The following is a 27,587-nucleotide window of genomic DNA, read 5'->3' on the forward strand; positions in this document are numbered from 1 at the left end:
TGGGTTCATGAGGCGTTCCATTGCCTGCATGGCCATTTCCTCTTTCTCTCTTTAATTTGGAACAAGGGATAACAAGGCAATGCTTTTAAAATACAGGTACGGCTTTCGCTATGTTCCGATTATAAAACTCCCGATAGTTTGACGCAACAAAAATCTCTCGGTTTAACCTTACACCACTGTTAGTTACGCATGCAAAAACACACTTCCGAATTATGACTATTGATTTGAACTCCTTGAACACTTGTGGCTTTTCCTTTTCCCAATTGGATTTCCAATTCAAATTTCTGGGTTCTCTCGGAGTGGAGAGACCACTTCTAATCGAATCCTATCAAAGTCACCACTAAATGTTGGTCGTTCTGGGTGAGTGTGCTTAACACTCAATTTGGCTCTGTTTCTTTACTTAGCTCTGGAGTCGGCAGGTATCGTTAAGATACCGCCACAAGTTCAAGGTGAAGTTCAAAGCAATAAAACCATACACCAATTAGTAAGTTCAAACAACTGAGTTTATTATAATACAATTATAATAACTACCCATGCACACGCTAAAACGATTAAGCTATTCCTACCGCTAAATAAACTAATACTTATCTCGAAGGAACTGCCGGGTCAGGGAACAAGGCCTCTTGCTCTGCTCTGGTCTGCAGACTTCAGGTTGGTATAAGTTAAAAGGGGTCAGGAGTGTCTATCTCTGGTAGCGATCGTTGTGAGACACTTACTTGCTGGCGGCTGCTGTCCGAACCCTCTCCTCTCTCTCCTTCAGGGTCTTCTTGGCAAAAGCTGGTCGAGGTGCTGGTCCACGGAGGCGGGCTGGTCAAGGAGAGAGGAGGGCTGGACGAGAAGACTGAACCATGTGTGGGACCTGTCTTTTATAGGTCCCAGGGATCCGCACCCCTTTGGGGGGACTCCCTTACCTGATTGGAATCGATTGGGTCTCTTCCCAATCGATATGCTTGAATCCCTGAGGCTGTTCCTTAGCTACTGGGCGGGCTCTCAGGCTCTTTGTTTTCAAACCCTGTTGGTGCCTGAGTGTCTGGTATCCTTTACAATTTAGAACAGTACAGCACAGAACAGGCCCTTCGGCCCTCGATGTTGTGCCGAGCAATGATCACCCCACTTAAACCCACGTAACCCGTATCCCAACAATCCCCCCATTAACCTTACACTACGGGCAATTTAGCATGGCCAATCCACCTAACCCGCACATCTTTGGACTGTGGGAGGAAACCGGAGCACCCGGAGGAAACCCACGCACACACGGGGAGGACGTGCAGACTCCGCACAGACAGTGAACCAGCCGGGAATCGAACCTGGGACCCTGGAGCTGTGAAGCATTGATGTTAACCACCATGCTACCGTGAGGCCTAATGTTGCAGTTGCTTCCCCATTAGTGTCCATTGTATCTGGAATCGTTCCATTAACATGCTAATTATCCCGGTGAGTGCCTCATTAGTATGCGGAATGTTCGTTTTGGTGGTCTGCTTTCTTAGCAGACAGAATCCACACCTGCTAGGTGCAGCCCGCTGGGGCTGCAAACATTGTCCATTTTATCCTGTATGCTTTGCGTTCTTCCATTTTGCATTTAGGGAAATGGCCAACTTCGGTGGCTACATTAGACATCCTCGAGCAAGGCAGCTGAAGGATCCTAACCCACCTGCCATTGAGATGGAAGATGTTTTGGACTTGGGGGGAGGCGGGGAGGGGGGGGGGGGGGCGGGGGGGGGGGGGGGGGGGTGGTATTACAACCCAACCAGAGGCCACGGGGTCTGCGACATCAGAGTCCCTGTGGCTTCACCACAAAATATCATTTTGATTAGCCTGCTTTAATATCTACAACCACATCCACCACCAAATTAGATTATTTGTCTCAGCTCCGAGACAAGGTCCTTCATTCCAGGCGGCGTGATTCCGGGGCCGGAATTCATTCTCAGTGTGACAGCAATTGGGAAATGCTGGGATTTTCCCGATGACAAACCCTTCATGAATATGATCTCCCTGGATCAGGGGGCGGAGATACACCCTTAAGCCAAGTGCCTCATGGGACATAAATACCTTGGCCCAAGTGTGGGCTGAGCGTGGGAAATCCTTTGGGGAGTAGGAGTTGTATTATAGTAGATAGAATAAACATTGAGTTTTCTTACAGTAATCGTTTCCTTGTAGTAAGTCGCCTGGAACTTTCCAGAACCCAATAAAATTTTGTTTAACTATTTAATTTAGTTTCACTGCTTTCCCTCCTATACGTACCATAGATCCAGCTGAGAACAATGATTTCCAAGACTGCAACTACAAGAATTCCCCAGCCGGCTGTGAAATGGTCCATTAAATTGATCCAGTAAATCCCAGCCTGAAAAGAAGTGAAATATTAGAAAGCAGCTGTGAGAGTAAACTACAAAACTCTTCAAAATAAGATTTCTGTGGAGAAGGAAACCTACACATTTCTCAACCCATAACCAGCCAGTCCAATAATATTTTGCTTTTGAGACATTGGGGTAGAATTTCCACTTGCATAAGGGGGAGGGATCGGAGACAGGCAGACCTGCAAATTCCTACTATTGGGCGCATTGGTCTTGGACCATTTTCATTCAGGCAGGATTGGTAAATGGTGATAGCTCACTGCCTGCGAGGAGAGAGTAACCTGTTTGACCAATTACAGGGCCTAATAAGGCAGCTTATTAGAACTTTCTATTCATCGCGTGGGCCACCCATTGGGACTGAAAACTTGACCAAAAATCGGAGACGGCCTCCTGCCAGCAGAATACTGTGAGGATGGCAGCACTCCATTCTGCTATAAGACAATCCCACTGGCTCACCACTGCCATAGGGTCTCAGCCGCAGCTGCTGGCTGTTCAGTTGCCTCTCCAGAATGACAGCCTGGCTGTGATGGTCTCTTTGAATTTAAAAATTCACACCCACGTTGAGGGGCACTCTCTATTATCTACATCGGTCACACTTACCTCTGAACATGGGGCCACCAAACTTCCATTGCCATTGGACATTGACCAGCCTCAGGAACCTGCCTGCCAACCTAATTGGATGACGAGCACACACTTGATCATTAATTAGCCCGCTGATTAAAAATAGCTGCGGGTGTCAGGTGATGAAGCAATGCAAAGGCAGGATGGTAGAATAAAAATTCAGCCAATTCTATTAGATCATTACTGTCCATGTCTCCTCATTCTAAAGAAGTGTTTTACTGCCGTCTCGTCAGATATGGAATGGAAAAATAACATTTTGATTCGCCTGCTTAAATATCTACAACCATATGCATCACCAATGTAGCCACCGAAGTTGGCCATTCCCTCAATACAAAATGGAGGAACGCAAAGCTTGCAGGGTAAAATGGACAAAGTTTGCATCACAAGCAGGCTGCAACAAGCCACTGTGTATTCTGTCTGCTAAGAGAGCAGACAGCACCAAAACGAACATTCCGTATACTAATGAGGCAATCTCCGGGACAGTTAGCATAGTAATGGAACGATCCCAGGGACAAAAGACACAAATAGGGAAGTGATTGCAACATTGTATGGGAAGCCCGGCACCCCGGCACCAGCGGGGTTCGAAGACAAAGCACCTGAAGGCCCGCCCAGTAGCCGAGGAACAGCCTCAGTATTGGGGGGATTCAAACAAATCGATTGGGAAGAGACCCAATCGATCCCCAGCAGATAGAGGGTCCGCCCAAAAGGGCGCGAAGCCCTGGGACCTATAAAAGACAGGTCCCAAACTCAGTTCGTTCTTCTTGACCAGCCCTCCTCTCTTGACCAGCCCTCTCGACCAGCCTTTACCGAAGAAGACCTTGACCGAGAGAGAGGAGAGGTTCGGACAGCAGCCGCCAGCAAGTAAGTGTCTCACAACGATCGCTACCAGAGATAGACACGCCTGACCCCTTTTAACCCGTACCAACCTGAAGTCTGCAGACCTAGTGCAGAGCAAGAGGCCCTTGTCCCTTGATCCGGCAGTTCCTTATTCAGATAAGTATTGGTCTATTTAGTGGTAGGAATAGTTTAGTCATCTTAGCGTGTGCATGAGTAGTTTATAATTGTATTATAATAAACTGATTTGTTTGAACTTACTAATTGGTGTATGGTTTTATTGCTTTGAACTTGACCTTGAAACTTGTGGCGGTATCTTAACGATACCTGGCGACTCCAAAGCTAAGTAACGAAACAGAGCCAAATTGAGTGTTAAGCACACTCACCCAGAACAAGCAACACCAAATGAGATTATTTGCATCAGCTCCGAGACAAGGTCCTTCATTCCAGGCGAAACGATTCCAGGGGCCGGAATTCATTCTCAGTGTGATAGCGAGTAGGAAATGCTGGGATTTTCCTGAGCTCCACATGCTTCACATTGCTGGGACTTCATTCAGCAGCTCCACACGAATGAGGGAGAACAGCACTTCGACTGATCCCGCAGAGTAAACCCCAGACAGCACGCAGCCATGCCATTGCATAGACCAACTCCATGATTTGAAGATGCTGACCTGGCTAGACTAATGGACGGGGTGGGGGTCAAAACAGTATAACTTGTCCCCCTGAGGGGGTCGGAGGATCAGCCACAGAACAGCCAGTGACACTTGGGAGGCTATGGCGGCAGCCTTCAGCTTGGGGAGTGTCAACAGGACCGCCACCCAGTGCCTCAAGAAGCTCCCCAGAATGCAAATTGGAATTGACCCCCTGGCACCAGTCCCGCCAGCTCCTCCTCAATGGCCCTGTCCCTGGGCGTCGGGTGCCTTCCTCAGGGTCCTCAACCTTTCATGAAGAACGGACCCTGGAGGTCGCGGAGGTGGCTGAGGCCAGATCAGTCACCGATGTCGGTAATGGTTTGTGCCGCAGAGGTGAGCTCCACCTGCCCCCACCCAGATGAGCTGTCACACGTGAGCTGTTCATGCCAGAATGATGATCCTTCCCTCCCACTGACCACATGACAATTCACCCGTAGGATCATGAGGCAGAATTGGCCCACTCCCCGACTTCCCAAGAGAACACCTTAGAGGAGAGCTCCAAGGATGACACCATCATTGTGTCACGGCTGTTATCCCTACCCTCCACCAGCATGGAGGCACACAGTTCGGTGGTTGATGTTAGTGGACAGTCTTCTGGGACACGATCTGGTGATCACTGCACAGCTGAAGATGCACATCAGGTGGAGGCAGGAACGTCCAAGGGAGGCAGAAGTCAGAGGTCTGCTGGATCCCAGGACCCAGCTGAATCCCAGTCAGTCGAGCCTCTGGACCAAGCAATCCCAGAGCTCATGCAGTTGATCGGGTGCGGCCGAGAGACTCAGAGGGGAATGTCAGTGACACTCCATCGGGTCCATGGTTGATTAGAAGAATCCCAAAGACTACAGGCACAGAAAATAGCACTGGCAATGCGTAGCATGAGATCAACACTGCTCGGGTGGTGACCGTAGTAGAAGCCTGCAGCACAACATCAGCAGCATGAGTGGTGGTGTCCAAGGTGCAGCTCAGTCAGCGACGGTCATGGCTGAGTGCCTTGACAGCAAATTCGGGTCACTGGGGGACGTGTCCCAGACGGAGGTGGAACTTTCCGAGGCATTGAGGAGTATGACCCAGATCCAGTTGAAAATTGCCGAGGCGCTGCAATGCATGTCCCAGTCTCAGATGGGCATCGCTGAAGTGCTCCTGAGTGTGTCCTGGCCGCTGAGGATCGCATCCAAGACATAGGTGAACATTGGCGAGGCATTGCAGAGCGTGGTCCGCTCACAGAGGAGCAGCACAGAGTGCCTCAACACCATGGTGCAGACATTAGAGAGAGCCAGATGACGCTGGGCAGCCAGAGCCCAATCCAGCTGCCCCTCTGTCCCAAGGTGACCCTGGGGGCACTGATCAGGGGGAGGGAATGCTGGAGGCCAACCTGGAGCCCTCTACAGGGAGTTGACTGTGGTCACCAGCCCTCCTGTCCACCTCTCCCTGACAAAGGCTGGTCTTAGGGTCGACGTGCGGAGCAAGCTGGCACGGCAGGGGCATGTACCACAAGCAAGTCGGCAGGGAACCTCTGGACCCAAGTCCTCCAGAGGACACCCGCCAGGGGCATCTAAGGCCAAAGGATGTGATAGGCAGCAGGCTGCTTCCACCTCTGATGTGCATCCTGGGCAAAGTGGTAGTGGTGGTAGACCTCGGAGGGCTAAGAAGATGGAGGGTCACTGAGATGGAGGAGGCACTGGGGATGGAGGGGGTGCAGGCCACTGATAGCTCGGGACAGTTGAAGTTACTATTGAACTTGTACACCATGAAGCATACATTGCACCCGAGATATGTAAAGCCTTTATCACGTTATTCCTTATTGAGGATCGGTCTGAGCCCCTCCCCATTTGTCCTTCGTCCTCCCCTAGCCTCAGTCCCCGGGCTCCTACAGGACCTGTCCCCCCCCTAACCTACCCCACCCCTCTGCAAGGCATACCACATGCAGGTGATGGGTCGGAGCGTGTGCTCAGCAGACAGACTATGGCATAGATTGTGGAGTTCAGAGCTCAGCTCACAATGGGTTATCATCACACTTCTGCCAGTGCTGACACAGGCCCATCACCCTGGAGTGATGTAACACAGGGAGATAGTGTGATGTGGGAGTGGGTGGTTAGGTGGGGGAATTGCCAGGGGGGTGGGGTGTCGGGAGCAGGCAGGGTGAGATGGACTGGTTTTTTTGAGGTTGGCATGGGCTGAGGGGGAAGGTGGACAGAAAGGGGTGAGGGTGAGGGGGAGAGATGAAAGACGAAGCCACGTCCTATGTGAAGCGGGCGAGGATGGTCCTCCGACCATGCTGGACCCTCGCTGCCGTTGTCTGTCCTCCGTCCTCTGGCTGGTTACAGGGTGCACCCCAGGCTCGTCCTCCAGTTCTTCCTCGACCGGCACCTCCTCAGTGGCTGCGTTCCTCCACCTCCACCTTCAACAAGTCGCCCTGCTGCTGTGCCAGGTTGTGGAGAGCATCCGGAGGAAACCCAAGCAGACACGGGGAGAACATGCAGACTCCACACAGACAGTGACTCAATCCGGGAATCAAACCTGGGACCCAGGCTCTGTGAAGCAACAGTGCTAACCACTGTGCTACTATGCCAACCTAGGCTCTCTCCAAATCTCTCCCCCCCCCCCCCCCGATCCTATTAAGAGCCTCATACCCCTACACCAACCCACACCCTTTGTCCCACTTGTCCATGGCCCCACATACCGCCCTATGTTGCCACATCTGTGGGGCCCATTATAGCTCGATGCCAAGAAATGCCCACCACATACTGGATCTACATCGCCATGCCTGCTCACCTGATATCTACCATGGGCAAGCTTCAGGAGCCATGCTGACATAAAATAAAATAGTGTCTGATAAAGTAATTATTTTAAATTCTTATGATCCTGGGGTCCCGGGATCATATCCAAAGAGGTGCCCTGGCAAAATGAATCCATCAAGTTCAGGCTAGCTCTTACCTGGTCTAATCTGCATGCATTGTGTTTCATATGCTTGGCTGTTATAACCCTCATGGAGGTCACAGTATAAGGACTGTAAGATTCCCTGTGACCTCCACAGAAAATGAACTTCCCCGATAACAGGCGGTGGTGTTTCCCTCTTAACAAGGTCAGACCTCATCAGTATATAAACCCTGACCTGGTTGCAGGTCGGGGAGGAAGACCTTTTGGGGAATGGAGGTTATTATACATCGAAATAAACCCATAAGACCAGAAGAGCAGAATTAGGCTATTCGGCCCATCAAGTCTGCTCTGTCATTCAATCCTGGCTAATATGTTTTCCATCCCCATTCTCCTGCCTTCTCACCATAACCCTGATCCCCATGTTACTCAAAAATTATCGATCTCTGTCTTAAATGTGCTCAGTGATTTGGCCTCCACAGTTTTCAACTGCAAAGAATTCCAGAGATTCACCATCTTCTGGCTGAAGAAATTCCTCCTCATCTCTGTTTTAAAGGATCACCTCTTCAGTCTGAGGCTGTGTCCTCGGATTCTAGTTTATCCTACTAGTGGAAACATCCTCTCCTTGTCCACTCTCTCTAGGCCTCTCAGTATCCTGCAAGTTTCAATAATCCTTCTAAACTCCAACGGGTACGGACCAAGAGACCTCAACCACTCCTCATATGACAAGCTCTTAATTTCAGGGATCATTCTTGGGAACCACCTCTGGACCTTTCCAAGGCCAGCATCTCTTTCCTTAGGCATGGGGCCCAAAACTGCTCACAATACCCCAAATGGGGTCTGCCTAGAGCCTTATACAGCCTCAGAATATCTCAAATAACGAAGAGTCAGAATAGAGGATGGAGATTGAGAACCTAGCAGAGTGGTGCAGCGACAACAATCTATCCTTCAATGCCAGCAAAACTAAAGAGCTGGTCATTTACTTCAGAAAGCAAAGTACTGTACACACCCCTATCAGCATCAACAATGCCGAGATGGAGGTGGTTAGCAGTTTCAAATTCCTTGGGGTACACATCTCCAAAAATGTGTCCTGGTCCACCCACGTCGACGCTACCACCAAGAAAACATGACAGTGCCTATACTTCTTCAGGAAACTAAGAAATTTCAGCATGTCCACATTAACTCTTACCAACTTTTACACCACAGATACACCATAGAAAGCATCCTATCTGGCTGCATCACAGCCTGGTATGGCAACTGCTTGGCCCAAGATCGCAAGAAAATTGAGAGTTGTGAACACAGCCCAGTCCATCACACAAACCTGCCTCCCATCCATTGATTCCATCTACACCTCCCGCCTGGGGAAAGCAGGCAGCATGATCAAAGACCCCTCCACAGGGCTTACTCACTCTTCCAACTTCTTCCATTGGGAAGGAGATAGAAAAGTCTGAGAACACGCACAAACAGACTCAAAAATAGCTTCTTCCCCGCTGTTCCAAGACTCCTAAACAACCCTCTTATGGACTGACCTCATACACCCCTGGATGCTTCACCCGATGCCGTGTTGTGTAGTTACATTGTGTACCTTGTTTTACCCTATTATGTATTTTAGTTTATTTCCTTTTCTTTTCATGTACTTAATGATCTGTTGAGCTGCTCACAGAAAAATAGTTTTCACTATACCTTGGTACATGTAACAATAAATAAAATCCAAATCCAAAGAAGTACACCCGTGCTCTTGTATTCTTGCGTTCTCGACATGAATGCTAACATTGCATTTGCCTTCCCAATTGCCAACTGAACCTGCATGTTAACCCAGTCTTTGTTTCCTAACTGCTTGTCTATGTGTGCTACTTTGGCGGATACTACACTGGCAGCGAGAATAAAGTGGAGCTGCCATCGGCGCCGAGTACTACACACCGGAGCCATTTCATCTAGGCCTCAAGACGCCACGCATCAATCCACTTAAATGCTGCATATTGGGAGACTCAAGCCGTTTCAAGCAGGTATCGATGAATGGTGTCAGTTTGTGATCCACATGCAATTCTTTTTCGAACAAACTGCATCCTGGGGGATGAACGGCAAACTATGGTTTTGCTGACGGCTTGCGGAGGGCCTACATACAGCCTCATAATGTGACGGATTCCCAGTCGTTCGCCACTTTGGTGGCCCTGCTAGGGGAGCATTTTGACCCAAAGCCACCTTTGATCGTCAGTCATTTCCATACGGCATCCCAGGGCCAGTCGGAATCTACAAATGACATCCTGGCTTTGCCCACAAAAAATTGGCTGAGACATGTGAATTTGGTGCTGTGCTCAATGAGTCCTTATGAGACCAATTTGTGTGTGGAATCTGCGATACCGTAACACAGAGAAAACTACTGGCTGTGACTGACCTGACCTTGCAGCACACCATGGAAATCGCACTCTCCTGGGAGAGCACGGAACAAGGGGTCCAGGAGCTCCAGGGAATGGTACTGTTGAGCCTTGGTTACCGAAACATAACCCGCTCAAACCCTGCCCAGGAGGTTGGCTCCCAACAGTGGGACAGCTTCCAGAGACACTGCTGTCGCCCCTGGGGCCTGGAGCACTGCCAAGCTTTCTTCCCCGATAGCGAACATTCAGAGTACGGGTACCGACCAGCGGTTGCTGGGTGCAGTGCCCTGGAAAGCGGCTGACCCCGGGAAGGCCCACCACTGCACGTCCCCGCCAGATGTGACCGCATTCCGAGGGACCAGGCCCACTACTTAGACGACGATGATAATGCCTATCACCAACTGCACTGCGTGTCTTCACCTCGGGTCACCCCAATTCAACTTTTGGCAAAGGTGAATAGCCAATTCACCTGCATGGAGTTAGTCACAGGAGCAGCAATATCTTTGGTCAGCCGCCTTACCTTCGACCAGATCCGGTCGGGCCTCCAGATGTTGACCCTTCGGGACACCAATGTCCACCTCACCATGTTCACAGGCGAGCCCCTGGCAATTGCAGATACCTCCATGGTTCTGTTTGAATATAGGCAGCAGATGGCACATTTACCATATGTGTGGTTATCCACGACAGTGGTCCAAATTTGTTGGGGTGAGATTGGCTGTGCCATCTCCGGTTGGACTTGCAGGGAGTTTGGGAGATGTACCTGCATGGTCTTAAAGGAGTCCTGGCCAGGTTCCCATCGTATCTCAGGAGAGTTGGGCACCATAAAAGGGAAATGGCCCGAAATTGCATGGACCAATGCACAACTGTGTTATTTTCATGCCTGACCTGTCCCACATGTTTTACGGTCCAGGTGGACACAGAACTGGACCATCTCTATGGCCTGAAGTTAATCCTTCTTATTCAATTTTCTGATTGGGCAGTGCCTGTCAAGTCAGTCATGAAACACAACGGCTTCATCCGCCTCTGCAGGGACTATGACAGTCAACCACGTCTCACGTTTGGATTGCTACCTTGTCTCTCGCATTGAGCATCTGTACACTAAACGCAGTGGAAGCCGATCATTTTTGAAACTACACATGAGCCACTGTACCTCCAGCTGACCCTGGCTCCAGATTCCAGATGGTTCGTGACCATCAACACGCACCATGGGCTACATGAATATACCCGTCTGCCCTTCAGAGTTTCTTCCGCTTGTGTCATTTTCCAACGGGTGATGGAGAATATCCCGAACAGACTCCTATACGTGGTGGTGTACCTTGATGATGTGCTTATCACAGGGTCGACAGGGAGCACTTGGAAAATTTGGCAGAGGTTCTCCAGCATTTTGAGGAGGCTGGAGTCCACCTCCAGAGAGAAGTCTTAGAACATAGAACATAGAACAGTACAGCACAGAACAGGCCCTTCGGCCCTCAATGTTGTGCCGAGCCATGATCACCCTACTCAAACCCACGTATTCACCCTACACCCGTAACCCAACAACCCCCCCTTAACCTTACTTTTATTCGGACACTACGGGCAATTTAGCATGGCCAATCCATCTAACCCGCACATCTTTGGACTGTGGGAGGAAACCGGAGCACCCGGAGGAAACCCACGCACACAGGGGGAGGACGTGCAGACTCCACACAGACAGTGACCCAGCCCGGAATCGAACCTGGGACCCTGGAGCTGTGAAGCATTTATGCTAACCACCATGCTACCCTGCTGCCCCCTGTGTATATATAATGCGGCTGAGATGACACATGGATCGCCATGGTTTGCATCCAATGGAAAAGAAGATATAGGCGAACCGCCAGTGCCCAATGGCCTAATGGAACTGCGTCTGTTTTTGGGCCTTGTCAACTATTATGGCAAGTTTATACTGCGCTCAAATCGAGAAAGAGGGGTTGTCCCTGGTATTTGGTGCAAAACAAATTCTATCAATATGTCTACAGACATCCTTTCACTGTTTCCACAGAACATCAGCCCCTCTTGGGCTTATTTAAGGAGGACTGGCTGATTTCCCCCTATCACCTCCTCCAGGATCCAACGATGGGCACAGCTTTTAGCAGCTATGCCCATCGTTCCGGAGCCAAGATTCCGCACACTGATGCGTTGGGCCATCTCTTTCTGCCCACCATGACCCCCGCACTGACATTGGCTGACAAAGTCATCGCTGCCCTCCATTTTATGGATTCCCTGTCAGTCACAGCATCCTGCATCTATGGTTGGACCCAAACAGACCTGTAGCTGTCCTGGGTGCGAAATATTATCCTATATGGGGCCGAGCACTGTGCCTTGCCAGGGGACTTGAAGGCGTACACCAACAAGATGCCCGAATTAAGCACTGAGGACAGGCGTCATCCTTTGGGGGGACACGCGCGGTAGTTTCTGAGCGCGGATGTGAGCCACTTTTGCAGGTCCACCACAACAGGCACCGGGGGTGTCCGAAATAAAGATACTGGCCCTCAGGTATGTCTGGTGGCCAGGGATTGATGTGGACATAGAGAAGTTGGCTCAGCATTGTGTGCAGTGCCAAGAACACCAGAAAGTGCCGCGGCGGTGCCACTGCACCAATGGGAATGGCCGGGCCATTCTTTGTCCTGCCTCCATCTCGATTTCACGGGACATTTCTGGGGAACAATCTGGCTTTTTTTTTCTTTAATAAATTTCACAATTATTTTTTTCCAATTAAGGGGACAATTTAGCATGGCCAATCCACCTAAACTGCACCTTTGGGTTGCGGGGGGTTGTGGGGAGAATGTGCAAACCCCACACAAACAGTGACCTGGGGCCAGGATCAAACCCGGATATCTAATCAGGGTGGATGCCCACTCAAAGTGGATGGAGGTCCATAAGAAGCAGGTAATGACAGTTTGGGTCACCATAGGATGATGGCGACAATCTTTCAGCACACACGGGAAAATGGAGGTGTTGGTTTTGGACAATGGAACATGTGGAGCTGGGACGTTCATGGCCATGATAGGCATTTGGTACTTGCCCCATACCACTCAGTGTCAAATGGATTAGCAGAGCGGGCGGTCCAGACTTTTAAACTCAGAATGAAGAAACAGACCTTGGGCTCCTGGGAGACTAAGCTGGCAGATTTCTATTCTGGTACTGGACGGCGCCACATGCTCCGACGGAGGTTGCTCCAGCTGAATTACTGATGGGTCACCGTCTCCATACCCAGTTGACTTCATTTATCCCGGACATTGGCGGGAAGGTCCGCCAGGGTCAGTAAAAAACAGAGGCTGACAAAGGACGACATACATTTTTGCACACATTCACTCTCGGGGCCCCGGTACATGTGTGGACCTTTTGCGAAGGAGCCCCATGTTGGCCCAAACTGGACCAGTCTCGGATCAGTTGCGGGCCCAAGGAGGTGGGTCAAATTGACATGTGGGCCATCTTTGCAGCCGAATTTCCGAAGCCCCTGACCACATCCTGGAGGTCCCTGACTGAGTCCGTCCACTGTTCGTATTCCTGCCTCCACCGCAGTGGCCACTGCTGCCCCCGGTTGTGCCACCTGTGAAGAGCCTTGATTCGGATGTCAAGGATGCTGAGATTCCAGAAGACGGTCAGTTCTCTGAGCCATCACTGAGCAAGGAAAAGAAGGGTTTGCTCAGACCCATCCATGGAAAGGGACGTTTTCCCATTCTGAGAGGGGGGAGACAGGTTGGGTGGAGGAGTGTTATAACCCTTGTGGAGGTCACAATATAAGGACTATCAGATTATTCATGGCCTTCACAGCTTTCCCAATAACAGGGGGTGGGGGGAGGGAGGGGTTGGTTTCCCCCAATAATAAGATGAAACTTCATCAATATATAAATCCCGAATGCAGGTTGTAGAGGGAGACCCTTTGGGGTGGTGGAGGTTATTGTACATCGGAATAAACCCAGTCTTTGTTTTCTGCCTGCTTGACTAAACATGTTACTTTGGTGGGTTCTACACTGGCCTATCAAAATCCTACGTGCTGAAAAGTGTGAGGTGATTCATTTTGGAAGGACTAACAGGAAGACAGAGTACTGGGCTAATGGTAAGATTCTTGGTAGTGTGGACGAGCAGAGAGATCTCGGTGTCCCTGTCCATAGATCCCTGAAAGTTGCCACCCAGGTTGAGAGGGTTGTTAAGAAGGCGTACGGTGTGTTAGCTTTTATTGGTAGAGGAATTGAGTTTCGGAGCCAATAGGTCATGTTGCAGTTGTACAAAACTCTGGCGCGGCCGCATTTGGAGTATTATGTGCAGTTCTGGTCGCCACATTATAGGAAGGATGTGGAAGCATTGGAAAAGGTACAGAGGAGATTTACAAGGATGTTGCCTGGTATGGAGGGAAGATCATATGAGGAAAGGCTGAAGGACTTGAGGCTGTTTTCGTTAGAGAGAAGAAGGTTAAGAGGTGACTTAATTGAGGCATACAAGATGATCAGAGGATTAGATAGGGTGGACATCGAGAGCCTTTTTCCTTGGATGGTGATGTCCAGCACGAGGGGACATAGCTTTAAATTGAGGGGAGATAGATATAGGACAGATGTCAGAGGTAGGTTCTTTACTCAGAGAGTAGTAAGGGCGTGGAATGCCCTGCCTGCAACAATAGTGGACTCCCCAACACTAAACGCATTCCAATGGTCATTGGATAGGCATATGGACGATAAGGGAATAGTGTAGAGGGACTTTAGAAGGGTTTCACAGGACGGCGCAACATCGAGGGCCGAAGGGCCTGTACTGCGCTGCAATGTTCTATGTTCTACTTATGTGGAGGCAGCTCATGATTTATATGGTCAATTGCCTCCATAACCAGCAAGCATAAATCACAGCCTGACTCCAGTCCTGGCTGTGCAAAGGTAGGAAGTGCCATAATCATGAACAGAATTTCAAGGCTAATCTGCCATTTTTGGCATGACAAGGAGGCTCTCCGTGTTGTGCAAGTTTGATTCACCGGGTGATATCTAAAGGGAGTTTCCAGTCTTTGGATTGAGTAACAACAGAGAGGAGGGGTCAGTCAGTCCCTCACCATCCCTGCACAAACCTAAATAGCTGTAAAAAAACAGGACCAATGCACAAGATCCTTCCCAATCACAGAATCCTGTGAAATTTCACATTACATCAAATCAGCAGTACATTGGAAACAATGCATACTATTAAAAGACAACATACCTCTGTTACACATACAAGGCCCAATAAATACAAAAACAAGCAAACACCAAATGTCAGAAGAATGCGCCTTGGTCGTAGATATTTTGGGAACTGGTCCACCAAAGCTGTTAATGCTGTTTCTGATGAAAAAAATGTGACATGAGTTCAATGATCAATTAATAATTCATACAGCCCAGTAAAACCCACCAATAGAGAACAGGAGTTGATGAGGACATTTTCATCTAACTATAAGTCCACTTTCTGAAGCATTTAAGAGATTGAATCAGGTTGCCAGCCCGAAGAGGCAGAATATCAGCACAAGACGTGTGTGTGCGCTTGAGTTGTCTTTGCACCAAGAGCACAGGAATCATTCTCTGTCCCTGGAGGAGATTGAGAACGCTGTTGCTTCCATTTCCATGTTCATGCCTTGAGACCATTTACAGCGAGCTCTTCTGAGAGGTTCATGCAGGTTAATATCATCATAATGGACAGAAGGCCAAATGTTCAAAAATGTTTTCAGTGTACGGCATTGGAGCCTTCCCTCCTGGTCACTAATGTCAATGGGACTAGCTTTGCCGTCCACAGGTAGCCCTTATAATTCAGCCCAATATGTCCTAAAACCCATCAGAAGCAAGTCATATTCGATTATGTAGAAATTAATGAGCCTGATTTAGTTTACAATCTAATGGCATGTGGAACATTTATCTTACTGTGATCGTAATATGATTGAGTCCAAAATTGTGCTTGAACGGGAGAAATATGGAACGCTTTCCTGAGATTCTAAACTTAGCTAATGGTGATCTCAATGGAGTGAGATGGTGACTCTGTAACAAATTTTACAAATATGTTAATACGTAGGAGGGACGAAAATCAACGACATCATCACTCCTGTCCCTCGCTCCTTACATCTGCCCCCAATCCCAGAGGAACCAACAACACCCCACCTGCCTGCATCTCCTTTACAATCCACTCTCCATGAAACCCCACACATGTATTGTCCTCTTTGGCCAGGACACCAGCTACAACCCACGTCCCACGTCCCAGCATCTCACCATGTTCTTTCTGTGTCCCCAAAGATAAAGCGGCCCTTAACCGCCAAGAGCGTCAGAGGATGAGAGGGGGCATCTCAGATATCCCGGTCCACACTCCCTCTGAGGAAAGGGCCTCCCGGGGAGGCCAAGAAGAGGGCAATAATTTCAATGGAGTTCGGCATGTGCCAAACAAGTGAGAGTCCAATGTAATGCTAATGTCCCAAAAGCAAGTGAGTTGCCCGACTCACACAGATCAGTCCTTCCCAAGATCTCACCCCATGACTTTTGCCTTTCAGTATTACCATCAGATGAGACTGGGCCACCCGGGTTCGCTGCCCACCCCACCCATCTCAGAATATCCCGGGGTATGACTCTGGGGAAGCCACCGACGTCTCGCCACTGCTTTCATCTACACTATCCATTATCGCAGAGACTATCACCTCGGTGGGGAATGTTAACGATCAGGCTCCTGGGTCACCTTCTGGTGAGCACCACACACATTCTGCAGCACATCAGGTGCAGGCAGGACTCCTAATGGAGGGCTTCGGATGGAACCGCTGTTGACCAGACAGTTGCAGAGAGACTTAACACATTCCCAAAGGGACATGACCAAGGCAGTGAGGGCATGGCTCAGTTACCAAGGGAACATGACCCTGTCTCAGTGCATCATGGCTGAGGGCATCAAAACCATGGTTCAGATGAGGTTTTCTTCCAGGATTGGCAGCATCAGGTGATGGTGGCACCTCCACCAGGCTGACACATTGTCACCTGTGACACCCGAAAATTGGAAGGGCGAGACAAGAAGCAGACCATCTCCCCGTCTGATGTGCTGATTGGGTGACACCTAGAAGAAGCAGTCAGCCCATAAAAGAATAGAAAGATAGATGACACTGAAGTTGGCACAGGTGTAGTCTAGAATAGGTAGCATGGGGTAAGGACACAAATATTGTGAATACTCATCATTAAACTCTTGTGCACCACCGGTCCGATCTGCCTCAAACCTCTGTATCACCAATGTGAAGGATGGGTATTGTGTGGCAGCCGGGTGTGCCAACATGGTTGCACCTTCACAGCGAATTGGCAAGCCATGGGGACAGCACTGTGAGCCCGTCTTGTATGACAGCATCCCCAGTGAGTGAGCCCTAGCCTTTCACCATCCCCCCGCTGCTACCTCCCCACTCCCCCAACATATTTGGGCCCAGAAGAAGGAATTTCCAGCACAAATGCAGGTATCATCCGGCCGGATAGTGGTATGTTATCTTAGAGACAGGAGTCAGACTTTGTCAGACAATGAGGAGCAGCAGAGCTCATCTCACAGTGAGTCATCATCATCCTCCTCCAGCCAATGACCAACACCCTATGGTGATGATGGTATGACCATCTAAGCAGTGTGACGGAGTGGAAGGCTAGAGGGAAGGTGGAGTGAAGGACTAAGTGAGAAGAAAGGGGTGGATGGAATCAGGGTCAGGGAGAAGGAAGGGTTGGGAGTCTCAGGGGAAGGTGACTTTTGTGTCTGTGGGAGGCGAGTGTCAAATATGATGGGAGGGTGGGAGAAAGAGTTGACACAGGATGGCAGAGTTGTCGCTGTCCATGCCTCGTGGTTTGTAAATCAGTAGGTGATGAGGTTGTCCTGTGTACGGCAGCCCTGGATCATGTATTGGGCATGACTCCGGGGAAAACACCGACGTCTCGTCACTGCTTTCATTTGCACCATCCATTATCAGAGTGATGATGTATGCAGCAGGCCTCCAGGATGCTCAAGCCCCTCTGGTGACTATATTGGAGCGCCCCACCAGAGCGTTCCAGGCATCAGAAATGCATCTTAAGCATGCTGATGCACCGCTCAATGATGCCCCTGGTTGCTGAGTGGGCATCGCTATAACGGTTCTCTACCTTGATCAGGGTCTCCACACAAGCGTCATTAGTCATTAGCTCAGAGGGCAAACCTTGTTACCGTCTAATCACCCGCTTTGAAAATCCGCAAACAAGAAACAAAGAGTTGATTGATCACACATAAACTATACTCACTATACTCATCTACATCTAACACACTAACAGATTAAACTACTCTCTTGCTCTCTCATTATCTTCAGTCTTCCTAGCCAACTCCTGCTCCTACCACCTACTCTAACCTTCTGACACACAAGGCTCAGCGTCCTTATATACTTCTAGGATTTGTTTCTTAGGGATAAGTGTCGAATCCAGTTAGTAGTGTTCCATAAAATAGTTTTTTTGGTTGTAATGGACAATTTTAATACTTAATATTGTATAACTGCTTAATAGTGTGATTAACTAAAGCTTTAGGCATTTGTGTGTGTGTGCAAGGTTAGCGAGAGAGAGAGAGAAAAACTGATATCCCAGCTGTCTGAAGGACGAGAAAGTAAAGTTAGGAGAAAAACAACTCCTTATATGGAATGGAGATTTACTTGTATCTTTTGAATGAATAAAGACTGTAGCTTGCTGCCCTCGGCGCGCTTTCCTCTCTCTCCTGTAGAGAGAGGAGGGTGTCCTCTGCAGAGCTAAGAAATAAACTAAACTTGCTCTTATTCATGACTGATTGTTTCTGAGTTTTCCTTTTTCCCACCACAGTTCCATAAAATAGTTCTGTTGGTTTACAAGACTCGTTGTTCTCTGATCAACACTACACATCGAAGCCATCTGGTTAGAGCAAGAGAGAGAACAACAAATGGTGCTAGGGGTTTGTCCCTAAAAAACTAAAATAGGTAGATCAGTGAAGACACCATAAACACAAAAAGAAAATTGAAGCAATCAAGCCTCTACATCTAAAAGAACATCCGTGAAGCAAGATGGAGAGACTGCAGAAACCGGATCATCACAGAACAGATGGTAAACTAGGCATTCTTCAAACAGCAGTTTGAAGTTTTTCTCTCTGCATCACCATTCGAAAAAGCTTCAGATTCAAGAAAAATAGCGCTCCTTTTAAATCTGGCTGGAACACAAGCTCCAGAGCTGTTTAACATGTTTGAATTCGATGCGGATGAGGACAAAACGAAGAACAGTATAATTTTGAAAAAATAAAAACGCGCACTGCAAAATGCAAGTAAACGAAACGTATGAACGGTATATATTCAGGAAACTGCTGCAATATAGTGGGGGAGTCGGTAGATGCTTTCAGTACTGCGTTAAAATTAAGAACGCAGGCTTGTAATTTTGCCTCTGCATCTGATTCCATGTTTCGTGATCAAGTAGTGTTTGGAATACAAAATGAGCATCTACGGGAAAGATGCTGAGTTGCTATCATTGCAAGAGGCGATAAATATGTGCAAGACTAGTGAGCAGGCATCGACCGAATATGCCGAGTTTAAAGCGACTATAAAGGGCGCGAAGATGGGAAACGTGCCGTTGATGTTGTGGCGCAGCATAGCAAACTGCGTGCACTGGCAGAACGCCATTTTGACGCACACGCTGTGGAACTACCCACATGCGAAAAAATGTCTACAGCTGGGTAGACTGTGCAGGAACTGCACATGTTATATCACTTTGCTACACAGTGCTGTTTTCCACAAGTTGTTCCAGGGCACAGATTTGGGAAGTATTACATTGACTACAGGAAGATCAGAAGTACCATAAAAAAGTTTGAAAACTCAAATGAAGACTGCGAACACAGTCAGTTCGGAGAAGAGGCTACCTTCCTGATAGCAACACTCACTGAGGTTGTTCCAAGGGATTCGGATGAAGAATCCACTACGCCTCTCCAAAAGAAGACAAGTAAAAAATGGACTGTACATCGAGATCTGAATGGCATAGCAACACCATTTAGGATAGAAATAGGTGCATTCGCGAATATGATTTTGTGGAAATCGGTGCTGCAAGCTAATGAAACGCCGACCAGGTGTTGACTGGTGGACTATCATGGGAACATGGTCCTCACAGAAGGTACATGTCTTCTGTTGGTGAGATATGGAGAAATGGAAATGCTTCTAGACTTCAAGGTGGTCAAAGATGAGCAGATATCGGTAGTGGGGATGCAAGTTTGCACAGCATTAGATCTGGTCCAGAGAGTATACGCAACAGATACGTTGACGGAAGAAGAAGTAGACTGTGAAAGTCTAACATGTTTATTTGATGAGCTGGCAGATGAAGACTGGGAAAGTCTAACTGCTATAGGTCACAGCCGAGACACCGATGAAGAATTGGATGATGAGCAACGTGAAGGTCTGGACACGTTATGTGCGACTGGCGAAGTAGTGACCACTAGTGGCATTCAATTTGTACAGGATAAAAGTGAGACTGAAATATCGCAGCTGGACTGTACAAAGCCTGGCGATAGTAGTGCTACAGTAAACAGGTCACTAGAGAGCACAGCAATCAAGAACAGCCAACAGCGAGATGAAGACTTCTTTAGAATTTAGAACAGTACAGCACAGAACAGGCCCTTCGGCCCTCGATGTTGTGCCGAGCAATGATCACCCTACTCAAACTCACGTATCCACCCTATACCCGTAACCCAACAACTCCCCCTTAACCTTACTTTTTAGGACACTACGGGCAATTTAGCATGGCCAATCCACCTAACCCGCACATCTTTGGACTGTGGGAGGAAACCGGAGCACCCGGAGGAAACCCACGCACACACGGGGAGGACGTGCAGACTCCACACAGACAGTGACCCAGCCGGGGAACCAACTTAGACAAGTTGGTTCCAGATATGGAGCACCAAGAGGTCGAGCATACATTTGAACATCCAACAGGAACTGGTGTTACAGAGCTTGATGGTACATCAGAGAATCCTGAGGGCACGGATGGTAGACAAATTGAAGTTAAATCAATAAGGTATCAAGGAACTTATTCTGAGCTCACCAAGAATGGTTCGGATACCACAGAATATACCCCGATGTACGACTATGATACCACTGGACAATTCGATGACACATGGCACTTGTATGGCAGGAAAGTGTTGGAACGTGCAGTTATGCTTGACGACCCGACAAGGGACCAATGTGAGGAAGAACAGGACATTGTTTGAGAAACAACAACAATTCAATGGTTGGGAAGGGGTGATTCTTACTGTCCAACCAGATATCAAACAGGTTTTGAAGGCACAGGAAACACAAAAGCAACATCACAAGCACAGAAAGAGACTGAACCAGACAATGAACATGGTTCAACCATACGAACTTTGGACTAATGATTTGTTGGTAATGTAACCATTACCGCAGTGAAGACTGAGTAATCACTCAGATTATGGACTGTAAAAAGTTGTTAGCTACTCCTCAAACATTTGTAATGACAAGGCTATAATTTTTCTGTATTTGTTATTAATGATCTCCAATTGTCTTAAAGACAGGACTTAGGAAGATAGGGAGCGGGATTCTCTCATCCCGCTAGAGTGTCCACACCGTTGTAAATGCTGTTGTGTTTCACGACGGCGTGAACGGGCCGCTTCCAGGACTAATACTGGCCCCTGCAGGGGGACAGCACAGCACTGGAGCGGTTCACGCCGCTCCAGCTGCCGATCCCGGCGCGAACTGGGCAGTGGGTCAGTGGCTTCCTTCAACGCGCCAGCCCCGATGCAATATGGTGCAGGACTGCAGGGGCCGGCGTGTAGGAAATGAGTCCCCCAGCTAGAGAGGCCGGTCCGCCGATCGGTGTGCCCCAATCGCGGGCCAGGCCGCATCGGAGGCCCCCCAGGATCAGAGCCTTCCTCTCCCCACAGGCCGCCAGCCGACCCTTCCACGCTGAGTTTCTGCCGGCTGAGAACAGGTGTGGACGGTGCCAGCGGGACTCAGCGTTTCCATGACGGCCGCTCGGCCCATCCTGGCCCGAGAATTGGTGGGCCGGCCATGTAGAGCAGCCCGCGACCAGCGCCATGCCAACCACGCTGCTCTGTGAAGAATTGAGTGCCGGCATTGGGGCGGCGTGGCCCGGTTGCGAGGATTCTCCGGCCCGACCCAGGCTGAGAGAATCCCGCCATGGGGGTTAGTAGCAGACACTGCATGTCTGATTAATACTGCATACTAAAAGGATGTAAGAAAAATATCTTAAAGGGTAATAATTTTTCTTTAGAAAAAAGGGGGATGTGGTATTATCATACATGAAGGTAATGTAAGGGTTAATGAAATGGATACAGACAGCCACTAGAGGGAGCTAATCATAGAAGTAGATAAGGGAGGACACTGAGGCTTGTGGGACAGAAGGTTGGAGTAGGTGGTAGGAGCAAGAACTGGCTCGGAAGACTGAAGATAGTGAGAGAGCAAGAGAGTAGTTTAATCTGTTAGTGAGTTAGATGTAGTTGAGTACAGTGAGTATAGTTTATGTGTGAGCAATCGACTGTTTGTTTCTTGGGGATAAGTATGAAATCCAGTTAGTAGTGTTGAATAAAATATTTTTGTTGGTTTACAAGATTTGTTGATCTCTGATCAACACTGCACATCAAAGCCACCCAGATAAAGCAAGGCAGAGAACAACACATGCCCCGCTTGTAAATACTCGCATCAATTTGCGCCCGCATGACTCCCGGCCAAGAGGGTTGAAGGATCACAGGGCGGGGGCGAGAGGAGGGGGGGTGAGAGTCAGGCTTCCAGCCTGTTAATGATATGCAAATGAGTGCAAATCACCGATTTTCATGGTGTCCAAGGAGGGTGCAAAAGGAAAAGGGGTGATTGGGGGTTCAGTTGAATGTGAGGGATTGTGACAGCATGGTCAGGCCGCCGGTGTCCAGAACCCTGAGATGGCGAACCCGGTGGCAATGGGAGCATCCTGTTTGCAGCGGCCCAAGAGCACATATTATGTGGCCCTCCAGGACAGCCCTCTTCCGCATCCTCCTCCTCTGCTGCATCCTCCTTGCCGATTTTCACCGGCACTGGGCATGTAGCTTGCTGTTGCCGCTAGAGTGGGACTGGAGCATCGTAACGGGATTGGTGTCTGGCACTGATCCCCCCTTTTCAGCCAACGCTCCCTCTGCCAAATCGGGAGATCCGCTCCTGGCGTCGGGCAATGGCGAGTCCAGCCCTGAATGCACGTACCAAAAATTGCGAACAGAGATAATGGTGAGTGAGACCCAACTAAAAGAATAAATACAGATCCTGGAGTTGGGAAACGTACAAAGGACAACAAAACCAATTGTGAATGCTACAAAGAGAGCACATGAAGAAAGTTGGGAAGGGATATCAAAATGATATTAGGAAATGAGTGTGATCAGGGCCAATGGAGAACGTTTGAAAAGTGATAATGGTGATATTGTCAATAAAAACAAGGAAGGGGCAATTGAATATTTCTCTGCATCCATATTTACAATAGATGAAGTCAATCGCATGTTAGACATTCCAAGAGTATTGAATAGGGATCACAGACTCACCAGAATTAGGGTAAACAAAATACCAATAATGAAGTAAATAATGGCACGAAAGAGTAATAGCAGCAATGAGGCCTTGGACTTCAACTGTTTACAATGTACATAAATGATTTGCAAGCTGTGACAGAGTGTAACGAAGCAAAATTTGGGAATAATATTAAATTATGTGATGTTGTCTATCCAGAGGCCTCAGATCGACATGGAGAACCACGACAAACGACCCCATGACGCGACCAGGGGTTTGATTGAGCGGTGCACTGATGTCCTCAAGATGTCGTTCAGGTGCCAAGACCGCTCTGGAGGAGCTCTACAGTGTAGTGCTAGGAGAATCTTCCATATCGTGGTGGTCTGCTGCATCCTCCACAACATTGTGCAGGGAAATGCTGGATGAATGCCAGGCCTCGTCAGAGGAGGAGGATGCGGAAGAGGGCTGTCCTGGAGGGCCACATAATATGTGCTCTTGGGCCGCTGCAAACAGGATGCTCCCATTGCCACCGGGTTCGCCATCTCAGGGTTCTGGACACCGGCGGCCTGACCATGCTGTCACAATCCCTCACATTCAACTGAACCCCCAATCACCCCTTTTCCTTTTGCACCCTCCTTGCACTCACTGCTCCCCTTGCACATGCAGCCCCCTCCGTGCCTAACTACAGGGTGCGGGCCCTGGGTTTGCAGTATCAGCAGGTTTGGTCCATGGGACAGAGGTTGATGATGACCTGCTCCACAAAAAGGGAGTGATATAGTAAACATAGATCAAACGTTTCTCCTAGTGGGGCAATCTAGAACGAGAGGTCACAGATATAGGTTGAGAGGTGGTAGATTTGGAACTGAGATGAAGACGAACTACTTCTCGCAGAGGGTGGTGAATTTGTGGAACTCGCTGCTCCATAATGCGGTAGAGTCTGAATCATTAAACGCTTTCAAGAAGGAAATAGATAGGTTCCTGTGAAGGGGATGTGCTGACCAGAGGCAGAAAATGTGTCTCTCCTCCTGGAAGTTTGAATTTGGCACTTCTAGCCCCAAAATAGGCGACTTAGTACGCGACCCTCCCCTCTCCTTCAAGAACACCACAGCAAAAAATGCCCGCAAACAATTCTGGAGCCAAAAAAGATCAGTAAGAGCCTGGAAAGGAAGGACAGGCAGAGAGGAACATGTGGAGTGGGACGGAGCTGGCTGTACCTGAAGAGGCCGAGTCGCCAAGACATATACTGGATTATCCCCGAGAGTGGATGGACTTCCTAATGCAGGAGCTCCTAAAGCACAGAGACGCCATCAAGTTAGAGATGGTGGCAACGGTAAAGGAGGTGGTCAGGTGCCCAGGCCCCCTTCAAGGTGGCGCTGGAAAAAATGGAACAACTGGAGGTGTGGGAGGCAACCATCAGGGAGCTGGAGAAGGCAGCAACTGACTAGAGCGACTGGATTGCCTCATTAGAGATGGAAGTGGCAAGCTTGGTGCGACCCAGGGGATGCTGAAAGGGAAGGTCAAGGACCAGGAGAACCGGTTGCGACGGCAGAATCTCCGCATTGTGGGCCTATCGGAGGGTATCAAGGACGGGAGCCCCATGGAGTATGATGTTGGGGAAACTGGTCGCTGAGCAGAACTTCCCCAAGCCCCAGAGGTAGACAGAGCCCACAAGTCACACCACGCCAGCAAGCAAGCTAGCTCAGTGAAGAGGAGAATGGAGACTGCAGCACAGCTCCCAAGGGGGAGAGAGTGGCAGAAGTGGGGGGAAGAAAAATCTGGATGGAGGAGGAAAGGGGGGGGAAGACAGGGGTGGGAAAAAGGAGATAGACAAGCCCAAGGGGGAACCGTGGTGGGTAGGAGGGGTGCTGGATAGAACCCTGGCTATGACAAAATGCACATGGCAGCAACAGAAATAAGTACACCAAGAATAGCCATCTTGGATGGCCCTCAAACAAACGGGCCCCCGAGTGCAGGTGCCCATCCACATGGTGAATATGGTGACAACGGCCATCTTGGATGGCCCCCAGAGGAAGGAAAACCCTCCAGGGGCACATCCACAAGGTATGGTTGATCTTGCAGGAGAGGGGTGACAGAAACCCCCCATCAGGATAATCACCTGCAACACCAGGGGACTTAAGAGCCCAGTGAAAAGATTCAGAGTCTTCATCCATCTGAAAAATCTGAGGGCTAATGCTATCTTCCTCCAAGAGACCCACCTGAGGGAGAAGGACCAGCTGCAGGTAAGAAAGAGCTGGGTGGGTTCGACTTACCAAACGTGCTATGGGACGAGGGCTAAGGGGGTGGCCATACTGCTCAATAAGAGGACAGCTTCATGGCGTCCAAGACGGTCACAGACCGTAGGGGCAGTATATCATGTTTAGTGGCGTGGGCATCCTGTAAGAGTGGTCCTCATAAACGTGTATGCGCCCAACTTGGGACAACCCGGAATTCATAAAGAAATTCATGGCTGAAAGCTCTGACATAGACTTATACCTGTGGTGATATGACTAGATAATATTACATGTACTCAGCAGTGTGACCGCAGACCAGCCGGTGGTGTCAGACATCAGTCAGGTGACATCCAACGACCAACAGAAGTTTGTAAGGCTTGAATGAGGACAGTTGCATAACGGTAGTTCCACGACAGTCTAATGTAACTGTGATAACTTGGTCAGTTAGATTCTGATTGTTACCTTAATGTTTACATTAATAAATTATTGTTCTGAGTAAGTCGCCAGCAGTTCTGTAGAATAATTTCAAGGCAAAGATCACAGAATACAACATGGTACCAGAAGTTCTGAAGATTTGAGGGTAACAACAGAAAAGGTGAAGTTAAATCGGCTGAAGAACCAACCTGATGAACTGTGACCATTGGCCACTCAATGCAGTAAAAGTGAAGTTCGAGATGATAGGTTTAAAGGCACCCCACCAGCTTCAAGTATCGGGTGACTTAGATGTAAACTGGCATGTCTTCAAACAGCAGTTTAAGCTGTATGTATCGGCCCTTGGCCTGCAGGCACAGCCTGATAAAAGGCGAATTGTGTTGCTGTTCATGGCAGTGGGTCCACAAACAATTGAAATATATAATACTTTTGCTTTTGATAAGGCAGAGGAGAGCAAGGGATATGATGAAGTCGTTGGGTACTTTGATCAACATTGCCCCCAAAAAAGAATGAAACATTTGAGAGATACGTGTTCCGTATGCATACCCAGAAACACAACAACACCGACTCATCATGTGGGGGGCGCTTTGTTGCATGGCCGGAAAGATCCAGCCACAAATCAGGAAAACTATCAAACATGGCGAGATGGAGGCAGTGTAACCTAGAGGTTCACGCACCCAGGTGAAAAGGAGTTCTCCTTCTTCTCACAGGTACACAGAGTCTACATCAGGATCAACTTCTTCGTATTGGGGAAAGCTGCGCTTCCAGGGATAGTAGGAGCGAAGTACTCCACAATCGTGATCACTGACCATGCCCCCAGTAGCTAGGGGCTGGTTTAGCACACTGGGCTAAATCGCTGGCTTTTAAAGCAGACCACGGCAGGCCAGCAGCACGGTTCAATTCCCGTACCAGCCTCCCCGAACAGATGCCGGAGTGTGGCGACTAGGGGCTTTTCACAGTAACTTCATTGAAACCTACTCGTGACAATAAGCGATTTTCATTTCATTTCATCTTCATGCGCCACAGTACATGGTGATGAGGATGGAGACAGGCTGGGCTCAAAGCCCCTCCCCCCACCCCGCATGAAGGCTGGACATGTCCCTTCTTGCAGACAAGCCATTCTGTGAACAGAAATCACAAGCAATAGACAGATACATTACCACTAATCAGAACGGAGAGGTCTTACCCTCCACATTCTGGGAGGCACTGAAAGTGGTGATAAGGGAGGAAATTAATTATTGTATACAAGAGAAAGCGGCTAGCCAACAGCTAGTTGACTCCATACTGGAGGCACCAACCATGAAACAACTGGCAGGGAGGAAAAAGCGTTGAATAAACTTTGACCTGCACTCATGGGAAAGCAATACACCAGCTCCGTCAGACACAGGGGATTGTTTATGAATATGGAAACAAAGTTAGCCGCCTGATGGCCCACCAATTAAGAAAGCAGGCAGCCACGATGGAGTTAGCCCAGGTAAAAGACAGGAATGGTAATCCAGTTGCAGCGCCAAAGCAGATCAACGAAGCCTTAGCAACATTGTTCCGGGAACTGTATATCACTGAGCTCCCGGAGGGGAACTCGAAGATTAAGCAGTTCCTTGACGGATTGGGCATGCCAGTCTTGGGTGAAGATAGGGGACAGGTCCTGGAAGCACCATTTGAACTGAGGGAAGTCATGGAGAGCACTAACT

At 49.0% G+C, this 27,587-nt stretch overlaps 1 protein-coding gene across 2 annotated transcripts in view; it reads right to left on the reverse strand.

Annotated features, from left to right (window-relative positions):
- The window catches only part of LOC119952286 (sodium- and chloride-dependent neutral and basic amino acid transporter B(0+)-like), a 212,114-nt gene that overhangs the window by 24,324 nt on the left and 160,203 nt on the right, over window positions 1-27,587 (reverse strand). For both annotated transcript variants that reach the window (XM_038775912.1, XM_038775911.1), the window contains exons 10-11: window positions 14,944-15,062; window positions 2,242-2,341 (exon numbers count right to left, since the gene is read on the reverse strand). In XM_038775912.1, coding sequence (XP_038631840.1) covers window positions 2,242-2,341; window positions 14,944-15,062 — 219 coding nt within the window. The remainder of the gene's footprint in view (window positions 1-2,241; window positions 2,342-14,943; window positions 15,063-27,587) is intronic.

This window comes from Scyliorhinus canicula, chromosome 17 (genome assembly GCF_902713615.1).
Source record: "Scyliorhinus canicula chromosome 17, sScyCan1.1, whole genome shotgun sequence".
Taxonomy (NCBI): domain Eukaryota; kingdom Metazoa; phylum Chordata; class Chondrichthyes; order Carcharhiniformes; family Scyliorhinidae; genus Scyliorhinus; species Scyliorhinus canicula.